This window comes from Salvelinus fontinalis, chromosome 16 (assembly GCF_029448725.1).
Source record: "Salvelinus fontinalis isolate EN_2023a chromosome 16, ASM2944872v1, whole genome shotgun sequence".
Lineage (NCBI taxonomy): Eukaryota > Metazoa > Chordata > Actinopteri > Salmoniformes > Salmonidae > Salvelinus > Salvelinus fontinalis.
The window spans coordinates 7,258,423-7,281,376 of NC_074680.1; the positions used below are offsets into that span (position 1 = coordinate 7,258,423).

General features: G+C 46.6%; 1 protein-coding gene across 1 annotated transcript in view; it reads left to right on the top strand.

The window, feature by feature from the left end:
* Nucleotides 1-22,954, top strand: part of smyd3 (SET and MYND domain containing 3) — a 207,735-nt gene that overhangs the window by 135,796 nt on the left and 48,985 nt on the right. Inside the window, exons 7-8 of the mRNA XM_055864258.1 lie at nucleotides 13,656-13,758; nucleotides 14,173-14,283. Coding sequence (XP_055720233.1) covers nucleotides 13,656-13,758; nucleotides 14,173-14,283 — 214 coding nt within the window. The remainder of the gene's footprint in view (nucleotides 1-13,655; nucleotides 13,759-14,172; nucleotides 14,284-22,954) is intronic.

Consider the following 22,954-nt stretch of genomic DNA (forward strand, 5'->3'; position numbering starts at 1 on the left):
TCAGATTATTGCATGCTGTGCTTTTTACTAAAGTTTTTTTTTTTAATCTAACACAGTGGTTGCATTAAGAACCAGTGTATCTTTAATTATATGTACAACATGTATTTTTCATCAAAGTTTATAATGAGTTTTTCTGTTAGACTACGTGGCTCTCCAAAATTTCTCTGTATATTTTGGAGCCATTTCTGACCATGGCGCCAATGTAAAACCACGATTTGTAGCTATAAATATGCACATTTTCGAACAAAACATAAATGTATTGTATAACATGATGTCATAAGACTGTCATCTGATGAAGTTGTTCAAAGGTTAGTGATTCATTTTATCTCTATTTGTGGGTTTTGTGGAAGCTATCGTTGCGGTGAAAAAATGGCGTTGTGTTTTGGGCTTTTGTGGTGAGCTAACATAAATATATGTTGTGTTTTCGCTGTAAAACATTTTAAAAATCTGACATGTTGGCTGGATTCACAAGATGTTTATCTTTCATTTGCTGTATTGGACTTGTGATTTCATGTATTTATATTATATGATATTCCCTGTTGCGCTAGGCTAGGCTATTCTAGTCAGCGTTTCTGATGAGAATGATCCCGGATCCAAGATGGGTATTGAGTAGAAGTTGGGCACAGTCAATTTAGTGTATGTAAACTTCTGACCCACTGGAATTGCCAGCAGCAAACCACCCTGCATACCACTGCTGGCTTGCTTCTGAAGCTAAGCAGGGTTGGTCCTGGTCAGTCCCTGGATGGGAGACCAGATGCTGCTGGAAGTGGTGTTGGAGGGCCAGTAGGAGGCACTCTTTCCTCTGGTCTAAAAAATATCCCAATGCCCCAGGGCAGTGATTGGGGACACTGCCCTGTGTAGGGTGCCGTCTTTCGTATGGGACGTTAAACGGGTGTCCTGACTCTCTGAGGTCATTAAAGATCCCATGGCACTTATCGTAAGAGTAGGGGGTTAACCCCGGTGTCCTGGCTAAATTCCCAATCTGGCCCTCAAACCATCATGGTCACCTAATAATCCCCAGTTTACAATTGGCTCATTCATCCCCCTCCTCTCCCCTGTAACTATTCCCCAGGTCGTTGCTGCAAATGAGAACGTGTTCTCAGTCAACTTACCTGGTAAAATAACGGTAAAATTAAAAAAAATAAATAAATAAATTGTGATAGTCAATTATAAGTGAAATAATATGTCTGTAAATAAAATAAGTAGATGTCCTAACAAACTTGCCAAAATGTTAGTTTATTAACAAGAAATGTTAGTTTATTAACAAGAAATTTGTGGAGTGGTTGAAAAACGAGTTTTAATGACTCCAACCTAAGGTGTATGTAAACTTCCGACTTCAACTGTATGTGTGTGTGTCTCAGAGGTGTCGTGTCCGTAGGTGGCACAGGGGCATGTGCACCCTCAGATTTGTCCTGTTTAAAAATATAGTGCATTCGGAAAGTATTCAGACCCCTTGACTTTTTCCACATGTTGTTACGTTACAGCCTTATTCTAAAATGTATTTTTTTTTAAAGAATTCTCAGCGATCTATACACAATACCCATAATGACAAAGCAAAAACAGGTTTTTAGAAATGTTAAAATTCAATGTGTTAAAATTCAAAAAACAGAAATGCATTATTACATAAGTATTCAGACCCTTTGCTTTGGGACTCGAAATTGAGCTCAGGTGCATCCTGTTTCCATTCATCACCCGTGAGATGTTTTTACAACTTGTTGGAGGCCACCTGTGGTAAATTCAATTGATTGGACATTATATGACATCTGGAGGAAACCAGGCTCTATCCCTACGGTGAAGCATGGTGGTGGCAGCATCATGCTATGGGGATGTTTTTCAGGAGGTAGGGACTGGGAGTAGTCAGGATCGAGGCAAAGATGAACAGAGCAAAGTACAGAGAGATCCATCATGAAAACCTGCTCCAGAGTGCTCAGGACCTCACACTAGGGCGAATGTTTAACTTCCAACAGGACAATGACCCTAAGCACACAGCCAAGACTACGCAGCAGTGGCTTCGGGAGAAGTCTCTGAATGTCCTTGAGTGGCCCAGCCAGAGACCAAACATGAACCCGATCGACAATCTCTGGAGAGACCTGAAAATAGCTGTGCATTAACTTTACCCCTCCAACCTGACTGAGCTTGAGAGGATCTGCAGATAAGAACATTAGTACTGAGTAAAGGGTCTGAATACTTTTGTAAATGTAATACTTCAGTTTGACATTTTTTATAAAGTAGCAACAATTTCTAAAAAACTGTTTTTGCTTTGTCATTATGTGGTATTGTGTGTAGATTGGTGAGGAAAACATATATTTTTTAGAATAAGGCTGTAACATAACAAAAAGTTGGCTTTAGCTAGCCCAGCTAGGTTTCCAATCTCCCAACCTCATAACTTGCTACCAAGAAGCCATTTTCGGGCTATCAATTCAGTTATTTATACAAGCTGGCTACTACTCTATCTTAGCTGGCATGCCTGTTGGTAGACTTTAGAAAAGCAAGCATTTACTGATTATACTGAATAAAATTCACATTCCTTTAAAACTTTTATCCAGATTTGACCAGAGATGCATATTTAGTTTATTTAAAAAAGAACAACCAGTCAGGAAGATGCAGGCAGTTCAAAAGGTAGATAGATATGGAGAAAAAACAAACAGATTTTTTACATAGAATTAAGCATAACAGTTATGGCTCTAGATTGCAGGACAAATGTGTGTCAGGGGTTTGAAACATGCAAAATTCTCCCTCCGGACCACCCCTCAGCCGTCCACATGTACTTTGTGCCCTGTCAGATTTTTGGGGTGCCCTGGTGTGTTTTGTGTGTGCTTATGAGGTCTGACAAAGAAGTATTGAATTAGTCTTGATCTTGAGAAGGTTGGCACACCAGATCTATTGTTTCTACAGCACTGCGTTGCATCAGATAATCAGAAGTAGGCTGTACTATGCAGTCATTATTAGCATGTTTGATCAAGTTTAGCTAATTAATCCAGTTAATATGCTAATGATGAATATCCATTTGAAAAGAAGTTGCGCTGTTAGATTTTTCATTGATATTCATCACATGCCTTTACATAGAACAATGCCACGGGCTTACTGATCAAGACACACACACACACACACACACACACACACACACACACACACACACACACACACACACACACACACACACACACACACACACACACACTGAATATGATAAAAGATAAGGAGCGCTTCATAGAAAGCAGAATAATAAACTGCTGCAGTCAAGCGATAGCTGACACCACACACTGTCTAATTATCTGTGTCAAGTGCTGTTGACAATAAATGTATTCTCATTTAAAGCTAGAATCCTTAATTGAAACAATAACAAAGCGAACTCCCTGCCTCTATTTTGCTAAAAAAAAAAAAAACTAAGGGATGGGGCTGGAGAAATGTAACCACTCTCAAATTCATAGACGGCTCTATGGACGCGAGGACTGACCATCCATGATATCAAATGCATTAGGGATGTAACGATTCGCCGATACACATCGGTCCACTGTGCAAATGTTTAAGGTATGAGTACATATGAGCCCAAACCGATCTAAATTAAGCATGCATTGATCAGAAAACCAATTAAAACATTCCAAATCGCAGGTTCACTAATGTTTTTTACTCCTATTGTTTTATTCAGAAAATACTTCTTATCTGTTGTGACTGAATCCTCCCCTTCAGTTCAGTAGCCTATTGAATTTATATTGTTGAATTTGTTTCCAAGATGGCGTAGCAGTGTAGACGTCTTTGTCCTGTCGTGTCCCGTGTCCCTTGTATATATCTTTTTACATCTTTTTCTTCGCATATCTTTTAAAAATACTTTCTTAAACCTCAACTTCTAAATACTCTCCTGCAACCCGCCTCACCCAATGTGGCGTGGATCTGCTTTTTTCTAAAGTATTTCTATTTACTTCTGATCTGGAATCCATCTACTGAAGATAGCCAGCTAACTGCCTACCAGCTATCAGTTAGCAAACCATTGCTAGCGGTCATCAGCTAACCTTTAGCTCGGAAAGCTCTCGCTAGTTCGAACAACGTGACTAAAACCAGAGCATAACGGACCTATTTCTCTCCATATCCCCGGATTCCTACCGCAAACTCTGAACATTTTCATCTGGATCTTCGCAACTAGCTAACCACAATCCCGGGTGACCACTCCTGGCTAGCGTTTACATCCCGGAGCAAGCACCAATTAGCCTGAAGCTAGCCCGGCTAGGGCTCCTGTGCTACCACTGAAGCCCACTCCTGGGCTACAATATCCGGACCCCTTTACTGCCGGTACGGAGCACGGAACCCCGCCGATCCTCTACGACTGGAATACCGACATAATCTGCCCGAGGACTCCAACAGGCCCCTTAGGCGTGACGCCCGCTGAAGGCCCATTCTGCTAACCTACTAGGCCTGTTAGCTACCTAGAGCTACCTGGAACCCTGCTAATTCCACAACTGGTCTATCGACGTCACCGCACGAAGAGGCAAAAACAGACTTCCCCCCCCATCGCGACGTCCCCCAAAGGCTAACTTGCCTGCCCCGGTCTGCTAACTGCTAGCTTATCTTGCAGCTAGCGCAGCCAGGAAGCTAGCTCCAGTTAGCAAACACAATTCTACAATTCACAACCTCTCTTTCGCCATTGCTATCCGGCTAGGATTCTCTGTCGACACGACCACGTCTGGTCTGCAGACGTGCCCTCAACCGGTGCCCTCAACCGGCCTCCGTCTGAGCAGACCCCCTCCGTCTGAGCAGACCACCCGCCGGGCTACTAACTTTAAACGCGTGCTAGCTTAGTGGAGGCCTCACTGCTCCATCTACGGCTGCCCCCTGGACACTATGATCACTTGGCTACATAGCTGATGCCTGCTTGACTGTCCATTAATTCATGGTACTCCATTCTGTTTGTTTGTGTTTTATCTGTCGGCTCTGTGCCTTAACTCAGGATCTGTGTGTAGTTAATCCGACCCTCTCTGCCCAGTCGTCGCCATTTTTACCTTCTGTTGCTGTGTTAGCTGACTAGCTGCTGTTATCTCACCTGTTGTTTTAGCTAGCTCTCCCAATCATGACCTGCAATCGCTTTATGCCTTATTGTATGTCTCTCTCAAATATCAATATGCCTTGCATACTGTTGTTCAGGCTAGTTATCATTGTTTTGGTTTGCAATGGACCCCGTAGTTCCACTCTCCGTACCTCTGATACCTCCTTTGTCCCACCCCCCACACATGCGGTGACCTCACCCATTGAGACCAGCATGTCCAGAGATACAACCTCTCTTATCATCACCCAGTGCCTGGGCTTGCCTCCGCTGTACCCGTGCCCCACCATACCCTGGTCTGCACATTATGCCCAGAATCTATTCTACCACGCCCATAAATCTGCTCCTTTTATTCCTTGTCCCCAACGCTATAGGCGACCAGTTTTGATAGCCTTTAGCCGCACCCTCATCCTACTACTCCTCTGTTCCTCGGGTGATGTGGAGGTAAGCCCAGGCCCTGCATGTCCCCAGTCACCCTCATTTGTTGACTTCTGTGATCGAAAAAGCCTTGGCCTCATGCATGTCAACATCAGAAGCCTCCTCCCTAAGTTTGCCTTACTCACCGCTTTAGCACACTCTGCCAACCCTGATGTCCTTGCCATGTCTGAATCCTGGCTTAGGAAGGCCACCAAAAACTCTGAGATTTCCATACCCAACTATAACACTTTCCGTCAAGATAGAACTGCCAAAGGGGGAGGAGTTGCAATCTACTGCAGAGATAGCCTGCAAAGTTCTGTCATACTTTCCAAGTCTATGCCCAAACAGTTCGAACTTCTAATTTTAAAAATTAATCTCTCCAGAAATAAGTCTCTCACTGTTGCCGCCTGCTACCGACCCCCCTCAGCTCCCAGCTGTGCCCTGGACACCATCTGTGAATTGATCGCTCCCCATCTAGCTTCAGAGTTTGTTCTGTTAGGTGACCTAAACTGGGATATACTTAACACCCCGGCAGTCCTACAATCTAAGCTTGATGCCCTCAATCTCACACAAATCATCAAGGAACCCACCAGGTACAACCCTAAATCCGTAAACATGGGCACCCTAATAGACATTATCCTGACCAACTTACCCTCCAAATACACCTCTGCTGTCTTCAATCAAGATCTCAGCGATCACTGCCTCATTGCCTGTATCCGCCACGGGTCCACGGTCAAACGACCACCCCTCATCATTGTCAAACGCTCCCTAAAACACTTCTGCGAGCAGGCCTTTCTAATCGACCTGGCCCGGGTACCCTGGAAGGATATTGACCTCATCCCGTCAGTTGAGGATGCCTGGTCATTCTTTAAAAGTTACATCCTCACCATATTAGACAAGCATGCTCCGTTCAAAAAATGCAGAACCAAGAACAGATATAGCCCTTGGTTCACTCCAGACCTGACTGCCCTCGACCAGCACAAAAACATCCTGTGGCGAACTGCAATAGCATCGAAGAGCCCCCGCGATATGCAACTGTTCAGGGAAGTCAGGAACCAATACACGCAGTCAGTCAGGAAAGCAAAGGCCAGCTTTTTCAAGCAGAAATTTGCATCCTGTAGCTCTAACTCCAAAAAGTTCTGGGATACTGTAAAGTCCATGGAAAACAAGAGCACCTCCTCCCAGCTGCCCACTGCACTGAGGCTAGATAACACGGTCACCACTGATAAGTCCGTGATAATCGAAAACTTCAACAAACATTTCTCAATGGCTGGCCATGCCTTCCACCTGGCGACTCCAACCTTGGCCAACAGCCCCGCCCCCCCCGCTGCTACTCGCCCAAGCCTCCCCAGCTTCTCCTTTACCCATATCCAGATAGCAGATGTTCTGAAAGAGCTGGAAAACCTGGACCCATACAAATCAGCTGGGCTTGACAATCTGGACCCCCTATTTCTGAAACTGTCCGCCGCCATTGTCGCACCCCCTATTACCAGCCTGTTCAACCTCTCCTTCGTATCATCTGAGATCCCCAAGGATTGGAAAGCTGCCGCTGTCATCCCCCTCTTCAAAGGGGGAGACACCCTGGACCCAAACTGTTACAGACCTATATCCATCCTGCCCTGCCTAGCTAAGGTCTTCGAAAGCCAAGTCAACAAACAGATCACTGACCATCTCGAATCCCACCGTACCTTCTCCGCTGTGCAATCCGGTTTCCGAGCCGGTCACGGGTGCACCTCAGCCACGCTCAAGGTACTAAACGATATCATAACCGCCATCGATAAAAGACATTACTGTGCAGCCGTCTTCATCGACCTGGCCAAGGCTTTCGACTCTGTCAATCACCATATTCTTATCGGCAGACTCAATAGCCTCGGTTTTTCTAATGACTGCCTTGCCTGGTTCACCAACTACTTTGCAGACAGAGTTCAGTGTGTCAAATCGGAGGGCATGTTGTCCGGTCCTCTGGCAGTCTCTATGGGGGTACCACAGGGTTCAATTCTCGGGCCGACTCTTTTCTCTGTATACATCAATGATGTTGCTCTTGCTGCGGGCGATTCCCTGATCCACCTCTACGCAGACGACACCATTCTGTATACTTCCGGCCCTTCCCTGGACACTGTGCTATCTAACCTCCAAACGAGCTTCAATGCCATACAACACTCCTTCCGTGGCTTCCAACTGCTCTTAAACGCTAGTAAAACCAAATGCATGCTTTTCAACCGCTCGCTGCCTGCACCCGCACGCCCGACTAGCATCACCACCCTGGACGGTTCCGACCTAGAATATGTGGACATCTATAAGTACCTAGGTGTGTGGCTAGACTGCAAACTCTCCTTCCAGACTCATATCAAACATCTCCAATCCAAAATCAAATCTAGAGTCGGCTTTCTATTCCGGAACAAAGCCTCCTTCACTCACGCCGCCAAACTTACCCTAGTAAAACTGACTATCCTACCGATCCTCGACTTCGGCGATGTCATCTACAAAATTGCTTCCAATACTCTACTCAGCAAACTGGATGCAGTTTATCACAGTGCCATCCGTTTTGTTACTAAAGCACCTTATACGACCCACCACTGCGACCTGTATGCCCTAGTCGGCTGGCCCTCGCTACATGTTCGTCGTCAGACCCGCTGGCTCCAAGTCATCTACAAGGCTATGCTAGGTAAAGTGCCGCCTTATCTCAGTTCACTGGTCACGATGGCTACACCCACCCGTAGCACGCGCTCCAGCAGGTGTATCTCACTGATCATCCCTAAAGCCAAAACCTCATTTGGACGCCTTTCCTTCCAGTTCTCTGCTGCCTGCGACTGGAACGAATTGCAAAAATCTCTGAAGTTGGAGACTTTTATCTCCCTCAACAACTTTAAAAATCTGCTATCCGAGCAGCTAACCGATCGCTGCAGCTGTACATAGTCCATCTGTAAACTACCCACCCAATTTACCTACCTCACCCCCATACTGCTTTTATTTATTTACTTTTCTGCTCTTTTGCACACCAGTATCTCTTCTTGCACATGATCATCTGATGATTTATCACTCCAGTGTTAATCTGCTAAATTGTAATTATTCGATTTATTGCCTACCTCATGCCTTTTGCACACATTGTATATAGATTCTCTTTTTTCTACCATGTTATTGACTTGTTTATTGTTTACTCCATGTGTAACTCTGTGTTGTTGTCTGTTCACACTGCTATGCTTTTTCTTGGCCAGGTCGCAGTTGCAAATGAGAACTTGTTCTCAACTAGCCTACCTGGTTAAATAAAGGTGAAATAAAAAAATAAAAAAAATATATGCATGTCACTGCATATGACTGTAGTGGAACAGGTTGAGAGCTTCAAGTTCCTTGGTGTCCACATCACCAACAAACTATCATGGTCCAAACACACTAAGATAGTTGCGAAGAAAGCACGACAAAGCCTATTCCCCCTCAGTAGACTGAAAAGATTTGGCATGGGTCCTCAGATCCTCAAAGGTTCTTGCAGCTGCACCATCCTGACTGGTTGCATCACTGCCTGGTATGGCAACTGATCGGCCTCCGACCGCAAGGCAATACAGAGGGTAGTGCGTACGGCCCAGTATATCACTGGGGCCAAGCTTCCTGCCACCCAGGATCTCTATACCAGGCGGTGTCAGAGGAAGGCCCTACAAATTGTCAAAGACTCCAGCCACCCTAGCCATAGACTTTTCTCTCTTCTACCACATGGCAAGTGGTACCGGAGCGCCAAGTCAAGGTCCAAGAGGCTTCTTAACAGCTTCTACCCCCAAGCCATAAGACTCCTGAAGAGCTAATCAAAGGGCTACCCAGACCCCTCTTTTACTCTGCTGCTACTCTCTGTTTATTATCTATGCCTAGTCACTTTAACTCTACCTACATGCACATATTACCTCAATTACCTTAACTAACCGGCGCCCCCGCACATTGACTCTGTACCTGTACACCCTGTATATAGCCTCTCTTATTTTACTGCTGCTGTTTAATTATTTGTTACTTCTATATTTATATTTTATATTTTTTGCTTATCTATTTTTTACTTAACACTTACACTGCTCAAAAAAAATAAAGGGAACACTTAAACAACACAATGTAACTCCAAGTCAATCATACTTCTGTGAAATCAAACTGTCCACTTAGGAAGCAACACTGATTGACAATAAATTTCACATGCTGTTGTGCAAATGGAATATGGACTTTAGAAGCTTCTGATAGGCTAATTGACCTCATTTGAGTCAATTGGAGGTGTACCTGTGGATGTATTTCAAGGACTACCTTTAAACTCAGTACCTCTTTTCTTGACATCATGGAAAAATCTAAAAGAAATCAGCCAAGACCTCAGAAAAAAAATTGTAGACCTCCACAAGTCTGGTTCATCCTAAACACCATGGGACCGGGCAGCCGTCATACTGCTCAGGAAGGAGACGCGTTCTGTCTCCTAGAGATGAACGTACTTTGGTGCGAAAAGTGCAAATCAATCCCAAAACAACAGCAAAGGACCTTGTGAAGATGCTGGAGGAAACAGGTACAAAAGTATCTATATCCACAGTAAAACGAGTCCTATATCGACATGACCTGAAAGGCCGCTCAGCAAGGAAGAAGCCACTGCTCCAAACCCGCCATAAAAAAGCCAGACTACGATTTGCAACTGCACATGGGGACAAAGATCCTACTTTTTGGAGAAATGTCCTCTGGTCTGATGAAACAAAAATAGAATTGTTTGGCCATAATGACCGTCATTATGTTTGGAGGAAACAGGGGGAGGCTTGCAAGCCGAAGAACACCTTCCCAACCGTGAAGCACGGGAGTGGCAGCATCATGCTGTGGGGGTGCTTTGCTGCAGGAGAGACTGGTGCACTTCACAAAATAGATGTCATCATGAGGGAGGAAAATTCTGTGTATATATTGAAGCAACATCTCAAGACTTCAGTCAGGAAGTTAAAGCTTGGTTGCAAATGTGTCTTCCAAATGGATGACCCCAAGCATACTTCCAATGTTGTGGCAAAATAGCTTAAGGACAACAAAGTCAAGGTATTGGAGTGGCCATCACAAAGTCCTGACCTCAATTCTATAGAAAATTTGGGGCAGAACTGAAAAAGCGTGTGCGAGCAAGGCCTACAAACCTGACTCAGTTATACCAGCTCTGTCAGGAGGAATGGGCTAAAATTCACCCAACTTATTGTGGGAAGCTTGTGGAAGCCTACCTAAAACATTTGACCCAAGTTAAACAATTTAAAGGCAATGCTACCAAATACTAATTGAGTGTATCTAAACTTCTGACCCACTGGGAATGTGATGAAAGAAATAAAAGCAGAAAAAAATAATTCTCTACTATTATTCTGACATTTCACATTCTTAAAATAAATTGGTGATCCTAACTGACCTAAGACAGGGAATTTTTACTATGATTAAATGTCAGGAATTGTGAAAAACTGAGTTTAAATGTATTTGGCTAAGGTGTATGTAAACTTCTGACTTCAACTGTATATACATTTGCAAACATTTCTAAAACCCTGTTTTTGCTTTGTCATTATGGGGTATTGCGTGTAGATTGATGTGGGGGAAAAAATGATTAAACCCATTTTAGAACAAGGTTGTAATGTAACAAAATGTGGAAAAAGTCTGGGGGTCTGAAAACTTTCTGAGTGCACTGTATAAGTCACTGTTGCCCGATACATTCAGCCTCTAGCAAGTTGAAGGATAATAATTAAACACAGAGAGACAAAAGATGTTGCATTTTTTTATTTATTATTATATATATTTTTGTATTCATGGCATACACGGTTTTACCGGAGTTGTGTAGCCTACCGGAATGGGGCGCAACTCACATCTAACTGCTGAGTGGGGTTTTCAATCATTCCGATTTTATTTAGATTGTTCAGGTTCACCAAAATAAATAGTTTTGGTAGTTTTGCTTTAAACAGTCAGTGTATTTAGTCATGTTTACATGAACAGGTTCATTTCATAAAGGACAGCAATCGTTTCGCGTTCATCGTTCGCATCGGGAGAAGCTCTCTGTAAAATTCCAAACAGCCTAAAACATTAGCTTTCGAGACTGGGGTAAAATCCTAAACTGCATTATATTCATTGGCTAAATGCCATGCTAATTTATAAATATCAATATGGACATAGTACTAGTTCAAAACATTCTCAATGGGCAAAAATTACAAGTTCATCAGTGGGTGATTTCAGATAAAAAGTGAGGGGAAAAATAACATACATTCTCCGCATCCCTAATCTGGTAAGAGGGGTGATAGATGCTCAGTCTGCCCAATGGCTCAGCTCAGGTGCCTACACAGACCATTGACACACACACGCACGCACACTAACAGAGGGCCACTCAGATTAGAGAAGTAATGTCAGACATGTCTAGCTCAGAGGCCCAGCTCCTGATCTCCCTTCAGCAGCCGATGTTCATTTAAAATGGCAAATGAATTCAACAACAACACAAAAGTTAATCAAACCGAATCGGGTCAATTCGTTGCTCTAATCAAACCCGAATCACACCGAGTCATTTCAAACTGAAACGTATCGTTCCTGTATCGGAGGGCATGCATTGTAGATGCGTAACAAATCGTTCATGAAAGGAGAGATGTACTTCCCTGAAATGTTTTGAGGCCGTATAGTGTTTGTTTACATTTACGTTGTTTACAAACAATGCGGGGTCAAACAAGCTTACGTTTGGGGTTCTGATGGGGTACCACAGTTGGACTCCGCTCATGAGGCATTTATAAGTTATATTCTGCAAGAATACATTTGTAAATATTATTAATTTACACATCCGGAAATGGATGTAGCGACTAAGGATTCTAGCTTCAAGATGGAGGGTCCATAAGTATCTAAAAGGACCAAGGACCCTGTTTTGTCAAATGATCTAGCTTTAAATAAAGAAAGTCCATGTTTTGATTATAATATACTGAAGGGATGGTGTAAAAGGATTAGGTTCGCCGTTAGAAATGGTTAGCAGAAACATTAGGAGCACAGCGGGAGAGCCCTCTACACTATGTGTAATGATCCCAGGAGGAAGTTGGAGTTAGTACCACTGAACATATCAACACAGGTATATAAACACATCCCATTTCATTTCCCACAGTCCTGGTTGGTTGGTAATGGGTGTTTAGGAGAGGTGTTATGATACACACACCCTATCATTAAGTGTGTGTGTGTGTGTGTGTGTGTGTGTGTGTGTGTGTGTGTGTGTGTGTGTGTGTGTGTGTGTGTGTGTGTGTGTGTGTGTGTGTGTGTGTGTGTGTGTGTGTGTGTGTGTGTGTGTGTGTGGATTCACAAAAGACCAAACAGAGACGTAAGAGCATCCAAGTCTTGTTTAGACGTAAACACGGATGTCTAATGTTAACACTGGCCAGACGCAGAGAGGAAGGCGTTGGCAGACGGAAGTGCTACCCAAACCTTCAACTAGGGGACCACCTGACAGTCTATACACTAATCCAGCTAATCAAGGGCTTTGTGATGAGGTCATCAGTGTGTTCGTGCCGGGCTAGAACAGAAAGTGTGCGCTGTCTGGTGGACCTCTGCGACAGGGTTGAGGAGCAATGGCACAGACCAGTCAAAACGGAGCATCGTGACACATCACTCACGCCTCATCGCTGTCTGTCACTTCGTTGTCACCTTGTCATTTCTTGTTACATCACCGTGGTGTGATTGGGTGTGTGTGGGGTGCAGGCTATTTGGTTGACTTTCAAAGCTCTTTGTTCCAGTTTCTCTGAACAGTAACCATGAGAACATCTCGGAGAGAGGAGAGAGGAGAGGACGGGAGGGGAGGAGGGATTGTGTGGCATTACTTAAAGATCATCTCTCCATGTAAACTAGCCCTGCTACACAACCAACCTATCTACAGTATTACTGATGAGGAGCTCACTGTAACGGTTCTCACACACACACGCACACGCACACACGCACACACACACACACACACACACACACACACACACACACACACACACACACACACACACACACACACACACACACACACACACACACACACACACACACACACACACACACACAGTGAGTGCTAAACGGCCCTCTAGGACTGTGTGTCTGAGTGTGAGAAGAACCAAACAATGTGATGAGTGTGTCAATGACATGACTGGTCTATCACTTCAATGCCCTTCTCTTTCAATCTCTCTTTCTCAATCTCTTGGTCTCTGTCACACACGCGCTATCCTCCTCTCTCCCTCCACAGTCTGTCGTTGCTGAACCATGACTGCAGGCCCAGCTGTGTGATGCTGTTTGAGGGGGAAACGCTCCACCTCCGAGCCGTCAGAGACATGCGACCTGCTGAGGAGGTACGGTGTGTGACTTTGGTCGACTTCAGGCAGGATGCAAATAAAAACGGCGACTTCCCTCTGTCCCTTTCTCTAATTCTCTCTCTCTCTCTCTCTCTCTCTCTCTCTCTCTCTCTCTCTCTCTCTCTCTCTCTCTCTCTCTCTCTCTCTCTCTCTCTCTCTCTCTCTCTCTCTCTCTCTCTCTCTCTCTCTCTCCTCTCTCTCTCTCTCTCTCTCTCTCTCTCTCTCTCTCTCTCTCTCTCTCTCTCTCTCTCTCTCTCTCTCTCTCTCTCTCTCTCTCTCTCTCTCTCTCTCTCTCTCTCTCTCTCTCTCTCTCTCTCTCTCTCTCTCTCTCTCTCTCTCTCTCTCTCTCCTCTCTCTCTCTCTCTCTCTCTCTCTCTCTCTCTCTCTCTCTCTCTCTCTCTCTCTACCTAGTTAACTATTAGTTACATTGGTTCGTTGGCTCCTACCAGAGACAGACAGACTCAGCTAGAGGAGCAGTACCATTTCACCTGCCAGTGTCAACGATGCACCACTGCAGACATGGTAAGACCACAGCCACACACACAAACGCACTCGCTGTTCAAAAGTGTCAGCGTGATCTCAGGGTGATCTCGGCGTGATCTCGGCGTGATCTCGGCGTGGTCTCGGCGTGATCTCGGCGTGGTCTCGGCGTGATCTCGGCGTGGTCTCGGCGTGATCTCGGCGTGGTCTCGGCGTGATCTCGGCGTGGTCTCGGCGTGATCTCGGCGTGGTCTCGGCGTGATCTCGGCGTGGTCTCGGCGTGATCTCGGCGTGGTCTCGGCGTGATCTCGGCGTGGTCTCGGCGTGATCTCAGCGTGGTCTCAGCGTGATCTCAGCGTGGTCTCGCCCTCTCTCCCGTGCTCTGCCTCCTCTCGCCCTCTCTCCCGTGCTCTGCCTCTTCTCGCCCTCTCTCCCGTGCTCTGCCTCTTCTCGCCCTCTCTCCCGTGCTCTGCCTCTTCTCGCCCTCTCTCCCGTGCTCTGCCTCTCCTCGCCCTCTCTCCCGTGCTCTGCCTCTCCTCGCCCTCTCTCCCGTGCTCTGCCTCTTCTCGCCCTCTCTCCCGTGCTCTGCCTCTTCTCGCCCTCTCTCCCGTGCTCTGCCTCTTCTCGCCCTCTCTCCCGTGCTCTGCCTCTTCTCGCCCTCTCTCCCATGCTCTGCCTCTCCTCGCCCTCTCTCCCGTGCTCTGCCTCCCCTCGCCCTCTCTCCCGTGCTCTGCCTCTCCTCGCCCTTTCTCCCGTGCTCTGCCTCTTCTCGCCCTCTCTCCCGTGCTCTGTCTCTCCTGGCTCTCTCTCCCTCCACCTGTCTCTAAGTTCCCCGTTCCCCGTCCAGGGGCAGAGGAAAAATAATACATCCACCACTTTCTACTTCAATACCGATCTCCATCCGTCTCCCTTTCTCGCTCTCCTTATCTTTCAGTCTGTCAGTCGTCCACCATCCCTCTCCACCCCCCCTTCTCCCGCTCTGCCCTCCACCTGTCAGCTCTGAGGCATGCTGTTGACTTGAACCAGCTTCTTATGACACAGAGTCAGTGCTCACTAAACGTTTTGATTGGCTGCTTTCAATTTTCACTCTGCTATTAATGAACATGTGATTAACCTGACATTTATTCAGCTCCCTCTCTCTCACACACACACACACACACACACACACACACACACACACACACACACACACACACACACACACACACACACACACACACACACACACACACACACACACACACACCTCTCTCATAAACAGATAATGATCTAGTATCAACAGTATGCTAGTTGTAATTTCACGGCCTGTCCAGCTTTCTGCTCAGTAATTAACACATTCACTTTATCAGCATAATAAAGTGTTTGTGTGAATGTGAGGATAAAGACATTTCTTTTCAGAAGAATAATAGCATTCTCACTCCAAGGAGCAGCAAGACATAGAACAGTAGTCATTTCTTCCTCTCTGACCTATGTAAACTGGAAACCACATATCCTGAGGTTGCATTTATTGTAGCTGGGGATTTTAATAAGGCTATTTTGAAAACAAGGCTCACTTAATTTTATCAGCATATCAAAAACGCGACCCGGGCTGGCAAAATTCTGGATCATTGTTACTCTAACTTCCGCGACGCATGCAAAGCCCTCCCTCGCCCTCCTTTCGGCAAATCTGACCACAACTCCATTTTGTTGCTCCCAGCCTATAGACAGGAACTAAAACAGGAAACGCGCATGCTCAGGTCTGTACAACGCTGGTCTGATCAATCTGATTCCACGCTTCAAGATTGCTTCGATCACATGGACTGGGATATGTTCCGGATAGCGTTGAACAACAACATTGATGTTTACGCTGATTCGGTGAGCGAGTTTACTAGCAAGTGCATCGCTGATGTTGTACCCACGGCAACTATTAAAACCTTCCCCAACCAGAAACCATGGATTTATGGCAGCATTCGCGCATAACTGAAAGCGCGAACCACTGCTTTTAATCATGACAAGGCGACCGGAAACATGACCGAATACAAACAGTGTAGCTATTCCCTCCGCAAGGCAATCAAACAAGCTAAGCGTCAGTATAGAGACAAAGTAGAGTCGCAATTCAACGGCTCAGATACGAGAGGTATGTGGTAGGGTCTACAGTCAATCACGGACTACAAAAAGAAATTCAGCCCCGTTGCAGACCCCGATGTCTTGCTCCCAGACAAACTAAACAACTTCTTTGCTCGCTTTGAGGACAATACAGTGCCACCGACACGGCCCACTACCAAAACCTGCGGGCTCTCTTTCACCGCAGCCAACGTGAGTAAAACATTTAAACGTGTTAACCCTCGCAAGGCTGCCGGCCCAGACGGCATCCCTAGCCGCGTCCTCAGAGCATGCGCAGACCAGCTGGCGGGTGTGTTTACGGACATATTCAATCAATCCTTATCCCAGTCTGCTGTTCCCACATGCTCCAAGAGGGCCACCATTGTTCCCGTTCCCAAGAAAGGTAAGGTAACTGAGCTAAACGACTATCGACCCGTGGCCCTCACTTCCGTCATCATGAAGTGCTTTGAGAGATTAGTCAAGGATCATATCACCTCCACCCTACCTGACACCCTAGACCCACTTCAATATGCTTACCGCCCCAATAGATCCACAGATGATGCAATTGCAATCACACTGCACACTCCCCATCTGGACAAGAGGAATAGCTATGTACGAATGCTGTTCATCGACTACAGCTCAGCATTTAACACCATAGTACCCTCCAAACTCGTCATTAAGCTCGAGGCCCTGGGTCTCGACCCCACCCTTTAGCAACTGGGTCCTGGACTTTCTGACAGGACGCCCTCTCCTGTACTCCCTGTTCACCCATGACTGCGTGGCCTTGCACGCCTCCAACTCAATCATCAAGTTTGCAGATGACACTACAGTGGTAGGCTTGATTACCAACAACGACGAGACGGCCCTCGGGGTGTGGTGTCAGGAAAATAACATCACACTGAACATCAACAAAACAAAGGAGATGATCGTGGACTTCAGGAAACAGCAGAGGGAGCACCCCCCTATCCACATCGACGGGACAGTAGTGGAGAAGGTGGAAAGTTTTAAGTTCCTCGGCGTACACATCACGGACAAACTGAAATGGTCCACCCACACAGACAGTGTGGTGAAGAAGGCGCAACAGCGCCTCTTCAACCTCAGGAGGCTGTAAAAATATGTGGCTTGTCACCAAAATCACTCACAAACTTTTACAGATGCACAATCGAGAGCATCCTGTTGGCCTGTATCACCGCCTGGTACGGCACCTGCTCCGCCCACAACCGTAAGGCTCTCCAGAGGGTAGTGAGGTCTGCACAACGCATCACCGGGGGCAAACTACCTGCATCACCGGGGGCAAACTACCTGCCCTCCAGGACACCTAAACCACCCGATGTCACAGGAAGGCCAAAAAGATCATCAAGGACAACAACCACCCGAGCCACTGCCTGTTCACCCCGCTATCATCCAGAAGGCGAGGTCAGTACAGGTGCATCAAAGCTTGGACCGAGAGACTGAAAAACAGCTTCTATCTCAAGGCCATCAGACTGTTAAACAGCCATCACTAACATTGAGTGGCTGCTGCCAACATACTGACTCAAATCTCTAGCCACTTTAATAATTATACATTGATGTAATAAATGTATCACTAGTCACTTTAAACAATGCCACTTTATATAATGTTTACATACCCTACATTACGCATCTCATATGTATATACTGTACTCTATACCATCTACTGCATTTTGCTTATGCCGATCGGCCATCGCTCATCCATATATTTATATGTACATATTCTTATTCATTCCTTTACACTTGTGTCTAAAAGGTAGTTGTGAAATTGTTAGATTACTTGTTAGATATTACTGCATGGTCGGAACTAGAAGCACAAGCATTTCGCTACACTCGCATTAACATCTGCTAAACCATGTGTATGTGACCAATACAATTTGATTTGATTTGATCTCTCACACACACACACACACACGCTCCCACCACCCGCGAAAGGCTGTAATTAAGAAGTATAATTTCATGCTCCAAGGCCATCGCCACGGAGACTAGGCTGGGATGTGCAATGGAGTCGAGGTATTAAAACGATGGAAGTGAGGAGATGGAGAGAGCGAAAGAGGACAGGAAGAAGGCAGGGGGGAGAAAGGGGGTGTAGATTGAACAGTGTTTTCTATAATGATCCCGGTTGAATCATACACAGGAACCACCCAGCTCATCATCTATCTCAGTGTAGTGATTGAAGTGGAGCAGCTGTAGCAGGGCTTGAACCAGCAACGCCAGACAGTGCATTTACAGCCAGTCCTCTTGGTAGAAGCTGGTGTGAGGGATCAGAAGAGCACGCATCTCCAGGGTATTCATTGATGGATAGTGATTTGATTTGCCCAAGTTGCTTCTCTCGCTCATTCCTTCTCTCCTGATCTCTCTCTCTCTCTTGTTCTCTCTATCTCTCACCCGCTCCCTATTTTCTATCAGAAAAAGCTTTTCAATCTACTGGAAAGTTGGCTTTTGAGATTGACTCGTATTGTCTTCTTCAGTCTTTGTAGTGTGTGTGTAGTGATGTGATGCCTAAGGCTTGCAGGCAGATCTCTTTGTGAGCTATTGTTCACCTGCACAGAGAAACACTAACAGTAGCCAGCAGTGCTGTCACACAGAGATGTATTGTAGGAGGCAGAGAAAAAACAACGCCTCACTATAATACGTCTACACACACACACACACACACACACACACACACACACACACACACACACACACACACACACACACACACACACACACACACACACACACACACACACACACCTTAAAAGCCTTGATTTGCATAATGTTTGGCTTCAGAAGCTGCCACTTGGCAGACACTGCAATTAACAACATTCAAGACACAAGGCATGATGGGATTTCTTCTGAGTCAACACCAATGTAATCTATCCCCAAAGCCTGTCACACACATACATACATACTGACCAAAGCAGTAGAGAAACATACGTGTTGTCTCGGATCACATTCTCATGTGCCCAATCCCACTGACAGGCTGCAAACCACGCACGCACGCACGCACGCACGCACGCACGCACACACACACACACACACACACACACACAGAGACAAGCACAGCGGGACACACACACTGCAGACATCATTATCAGCAACTTCCATTGTTCTTCCCTGAGAGAATGGCTAAGGCTTACCGGCATCCTCTTTCTCTCCCTTTCTCTCCCTCTCTTTCACAACCTCTCCCCTACTCTCATCCTGTCTCCCTCCCTTTCTTTACCTCTCTTTCACAACCTCTCCCCTACTCTCATCCTGTCTCCCTCTCTTTCACAACCTCTCCCCTACTCTCATCCTGTCTCCCTCACTTTCTCTACCTCTCTATCACAACCTCTCCCCTACTCTCATCCTGTCTCCCTCACTTTCTCCACCTCTCTATCACAACCTCTCCCCTACTCTCATCCTGTCTCCCTCACTTTCTCTACCTCTCTATCACAACCTCTCCCCTACTCTCATCCTGTCTCCCTCACTTTCTCTACCTCTCTATCACAACCTCTCCCCTACTCTCGTCCTGTCTCCCTCACTTTCTCTACCTCTATCACAACCTCTCCCCTACTCTCATCCTGTCTCCCTCACTTTCTCCACCTCTCTATCACAACCTCTCCCCTACTCTCATCCTGTCTCCCTCACTTTCTCTACCTCTATCACAACCTCTCCCCTACTCTCATCCTGTCTCCCTCACTTTCTCCACCTCTCTATCACAACCTCTCCCCTACTCTCATCCTGTCTCCCTCACTTTCTCTACCTCTATCACAACCTCTCCCCTACTCTCATCCTGTCTCCCTCTCTTTCACAACCTCTCCCCTACTCTCATCCTGTCTCCCTCACTTTCTCCACCTCTCTATCACAACCTCTCCCCTACTCTCATCCTGTCTCCCTCACTTTCTCTACCTCTATCACAACCTCTCCCCTACTCTCATCCTGTCTCCCTCACTTTCTCCACCTCTCTATCACAACCTCTCCCCTACTCTCATCCTGTCTCCCTCACTTTCTCTACCTCTATCACAACCTCTCCCCTACTCTCATCCTGTCTCCCTCTCTTTCACAACCTCTCCCCTACTCTCATCCTGTCTCCCTCACTTTCTCTACCTCTCTTTCACAACCTCTCCCCTACTCTCATCCTGTCTCCCTCACTTTCTCCACCTCTCTATCACAACCTCTCCCCTACTCTCATCCTGTCTCCCTCACTTTCTCTACCTCTCTATCACAACCTCTCCCCTACTCTCATCCTGTCTCCCTCACTTTCTCCACCTCTCTATCACAACCTCTCCCCTACTCTCATCCTGTCTCCCTCCCTTTCTCTACCTCTTTCCCAACCTCTCCCCTACTCTCATCCTGTCTCCCTCACTTTCTCCACCTCTCTATCACAACCTCTCCCCTACTCTCATCCTGTCTCCCTCACTTTCTCTACCTCTCTATCACAACCTCTCCCCTACTCTCATCCTGTCTCCCTCACTTTCTCTACCTCTCTTTCACAACCTCTCCCCTACTCTCATCCTGTCTCCCTCCCTTTCTCTACCTCTCTTTCACAACCTCTCCCCTACTCTCGTCCTGTCTCCTTCACTTTCTCTACCTCTCTATCACAACCTCTCCCCTACTCTCGTCCTGTCTCCCTCCCTTTCTCTACCTCTGTATCACATCCTCTCCCCTACTCTCACCCTGTCTCCCTCACTTTCTCTACCTCTCTATCACAACCTCTCCCCTACTCTCATCCTGTCTCCCTCACTTTCTCTACCTCTCTATCACAACCTCTCCCCTACTCTCATCCTGTCTCCCTCACTTTCTCTACCTCTATCACAACCTCTCCCCTACTCTCATCCTGTCTCCCTCACTTTCTCCACCTCTCTATCACAACCTCTCCCCTACTCTCATCCTGTCTCCCTCACTTTCTCTACCTCTATCACAACCTCTCCCCTACTCTCATCCTGTCTCCCTCTCTTTCACAACCTCTCCCCTACTCTCATCCTGTCTCCCTCACTTTCTCCACCTCTCTATCACAACCTCTCCCCTACTCTCATCCTGTCTCCCTCACTTTCTCTACCTCTATCACAACCTCTCCCCTACTCTCATCCTGTCTCCCTCACTTTCTCCACCTCTCTATCACAACCTCTCCCCTACTCTCATCCTGTCTCCCTCACTTTCTCTACCTCTATCACAACCTCTCCCCTACTCTCATCCTGTCTCCCTCTCTTTCACAACCTCTCCCCTACTCTCATCCTGTCTCCCTCACTTTCTCTACCTCTCTTTCACAACCTCTCCCCTACTCTCATCCTGTCTCCCTCACTTTCTCCACCTCTCTATCACAACCTCTCCCCTACTCTCATCCTGTCTCCCTCACTTTCTCTACCTCTCTATCACAACCTCTCCCCTACTCTCATCCTGTCTCCCTCACTTTCTCCACCTCTCTATCACAACCTCTCCCCTACTCTCATCCTGTCTCCCTCCCTTTCTCTACCTCTTTCCCAACCTCTCCCCTACTCTCATCCTGTCTCCCTCACTTTCTCCACCTCTCTATCACAACCTCTCCCCTACTCTCATCCTGTCTCCCTCACTTTCTCTACCTCTCTATCACAACCTCTCCCCTACTCTCATCCTGTCTCCCTCACTTTCTCTACCTCTCTTTCACAACCTCTCCCCTACTCTCATCCTGTCTCCCTCCCTTTCTCTACCTCTCTTTCACAACCTCTCCCCTACTCTCGTCCTGTCTCCTTCACTTTCTCTACCTCTCTATCACAACCTCTCCCCTACTCTCGTCCTGTCTCCCTCCCTTTCTCTACCTCTGTATCACATCCTCTCCCCTACTCTCACCCTGTCTCCCTCACTTTCTCTACCTCTCTATCACAACCTCTCCCCTACTCTCATCCTGTCTCCCTCACTTTCTCTACCTCTCTATCACAACCTCTCCCCTACTCTCATCCTGTCTCCCTCACTTTCTCTACCTCTCTTTCACAACCTCTCCCCTACTCTCATCCTGTCTCCCTCACTTTCTCTACCTCTATCACAACCTCTCCCCTACTCTCATCCTGTCTCCCTCTCTTTCACAACCTCTCCCCTACTCTCATCCTGTCTCCCTCACTTTCTCTACCTCTCTTTCACAACCTCTCCCCTACTCTCATCCTGTCTCCCTCACTTTCTCCACCTCTCTATCACAACCTCTCCCCTACTCTCATCCTGTCTCCCTCACTTTCTCTACCTCTCTATCACAACCTCTCCCCTACTCTCATCCTGTCTCCCTCACTTTCTCCACCTCTCTATCACAACCTCTCCCCTACTCTCATCCTGTCTCCCTCCCTTTCTCCACCTCTCTTTCACAACCTCTCCCCTACTCTCATCCTGTCTCCCTCACTTTCTCCACCTCTCTATCACAACCTCTCCCCTACTCTCATCCTGTCTCCCTCACTTTCTCTACCTCTCTATCACAACCTCTCCCCTACTCTCATCCTGTCTCCCTCACTTTCTCCACCTCTCTATCACAACCTCTCCCCTACTCTCATCCTGTCTCCCTCCCTTTCTCTACCTCTTTCCCAACCTCTCCCCTACTCTCATCCTGTCTCCCTCACTTTCTCCACCTCTCTATCACAACCTCTCCCCTACTCTCATCCTGTCTCCCTCACTTTCTCCACCTCTCTATCACAAC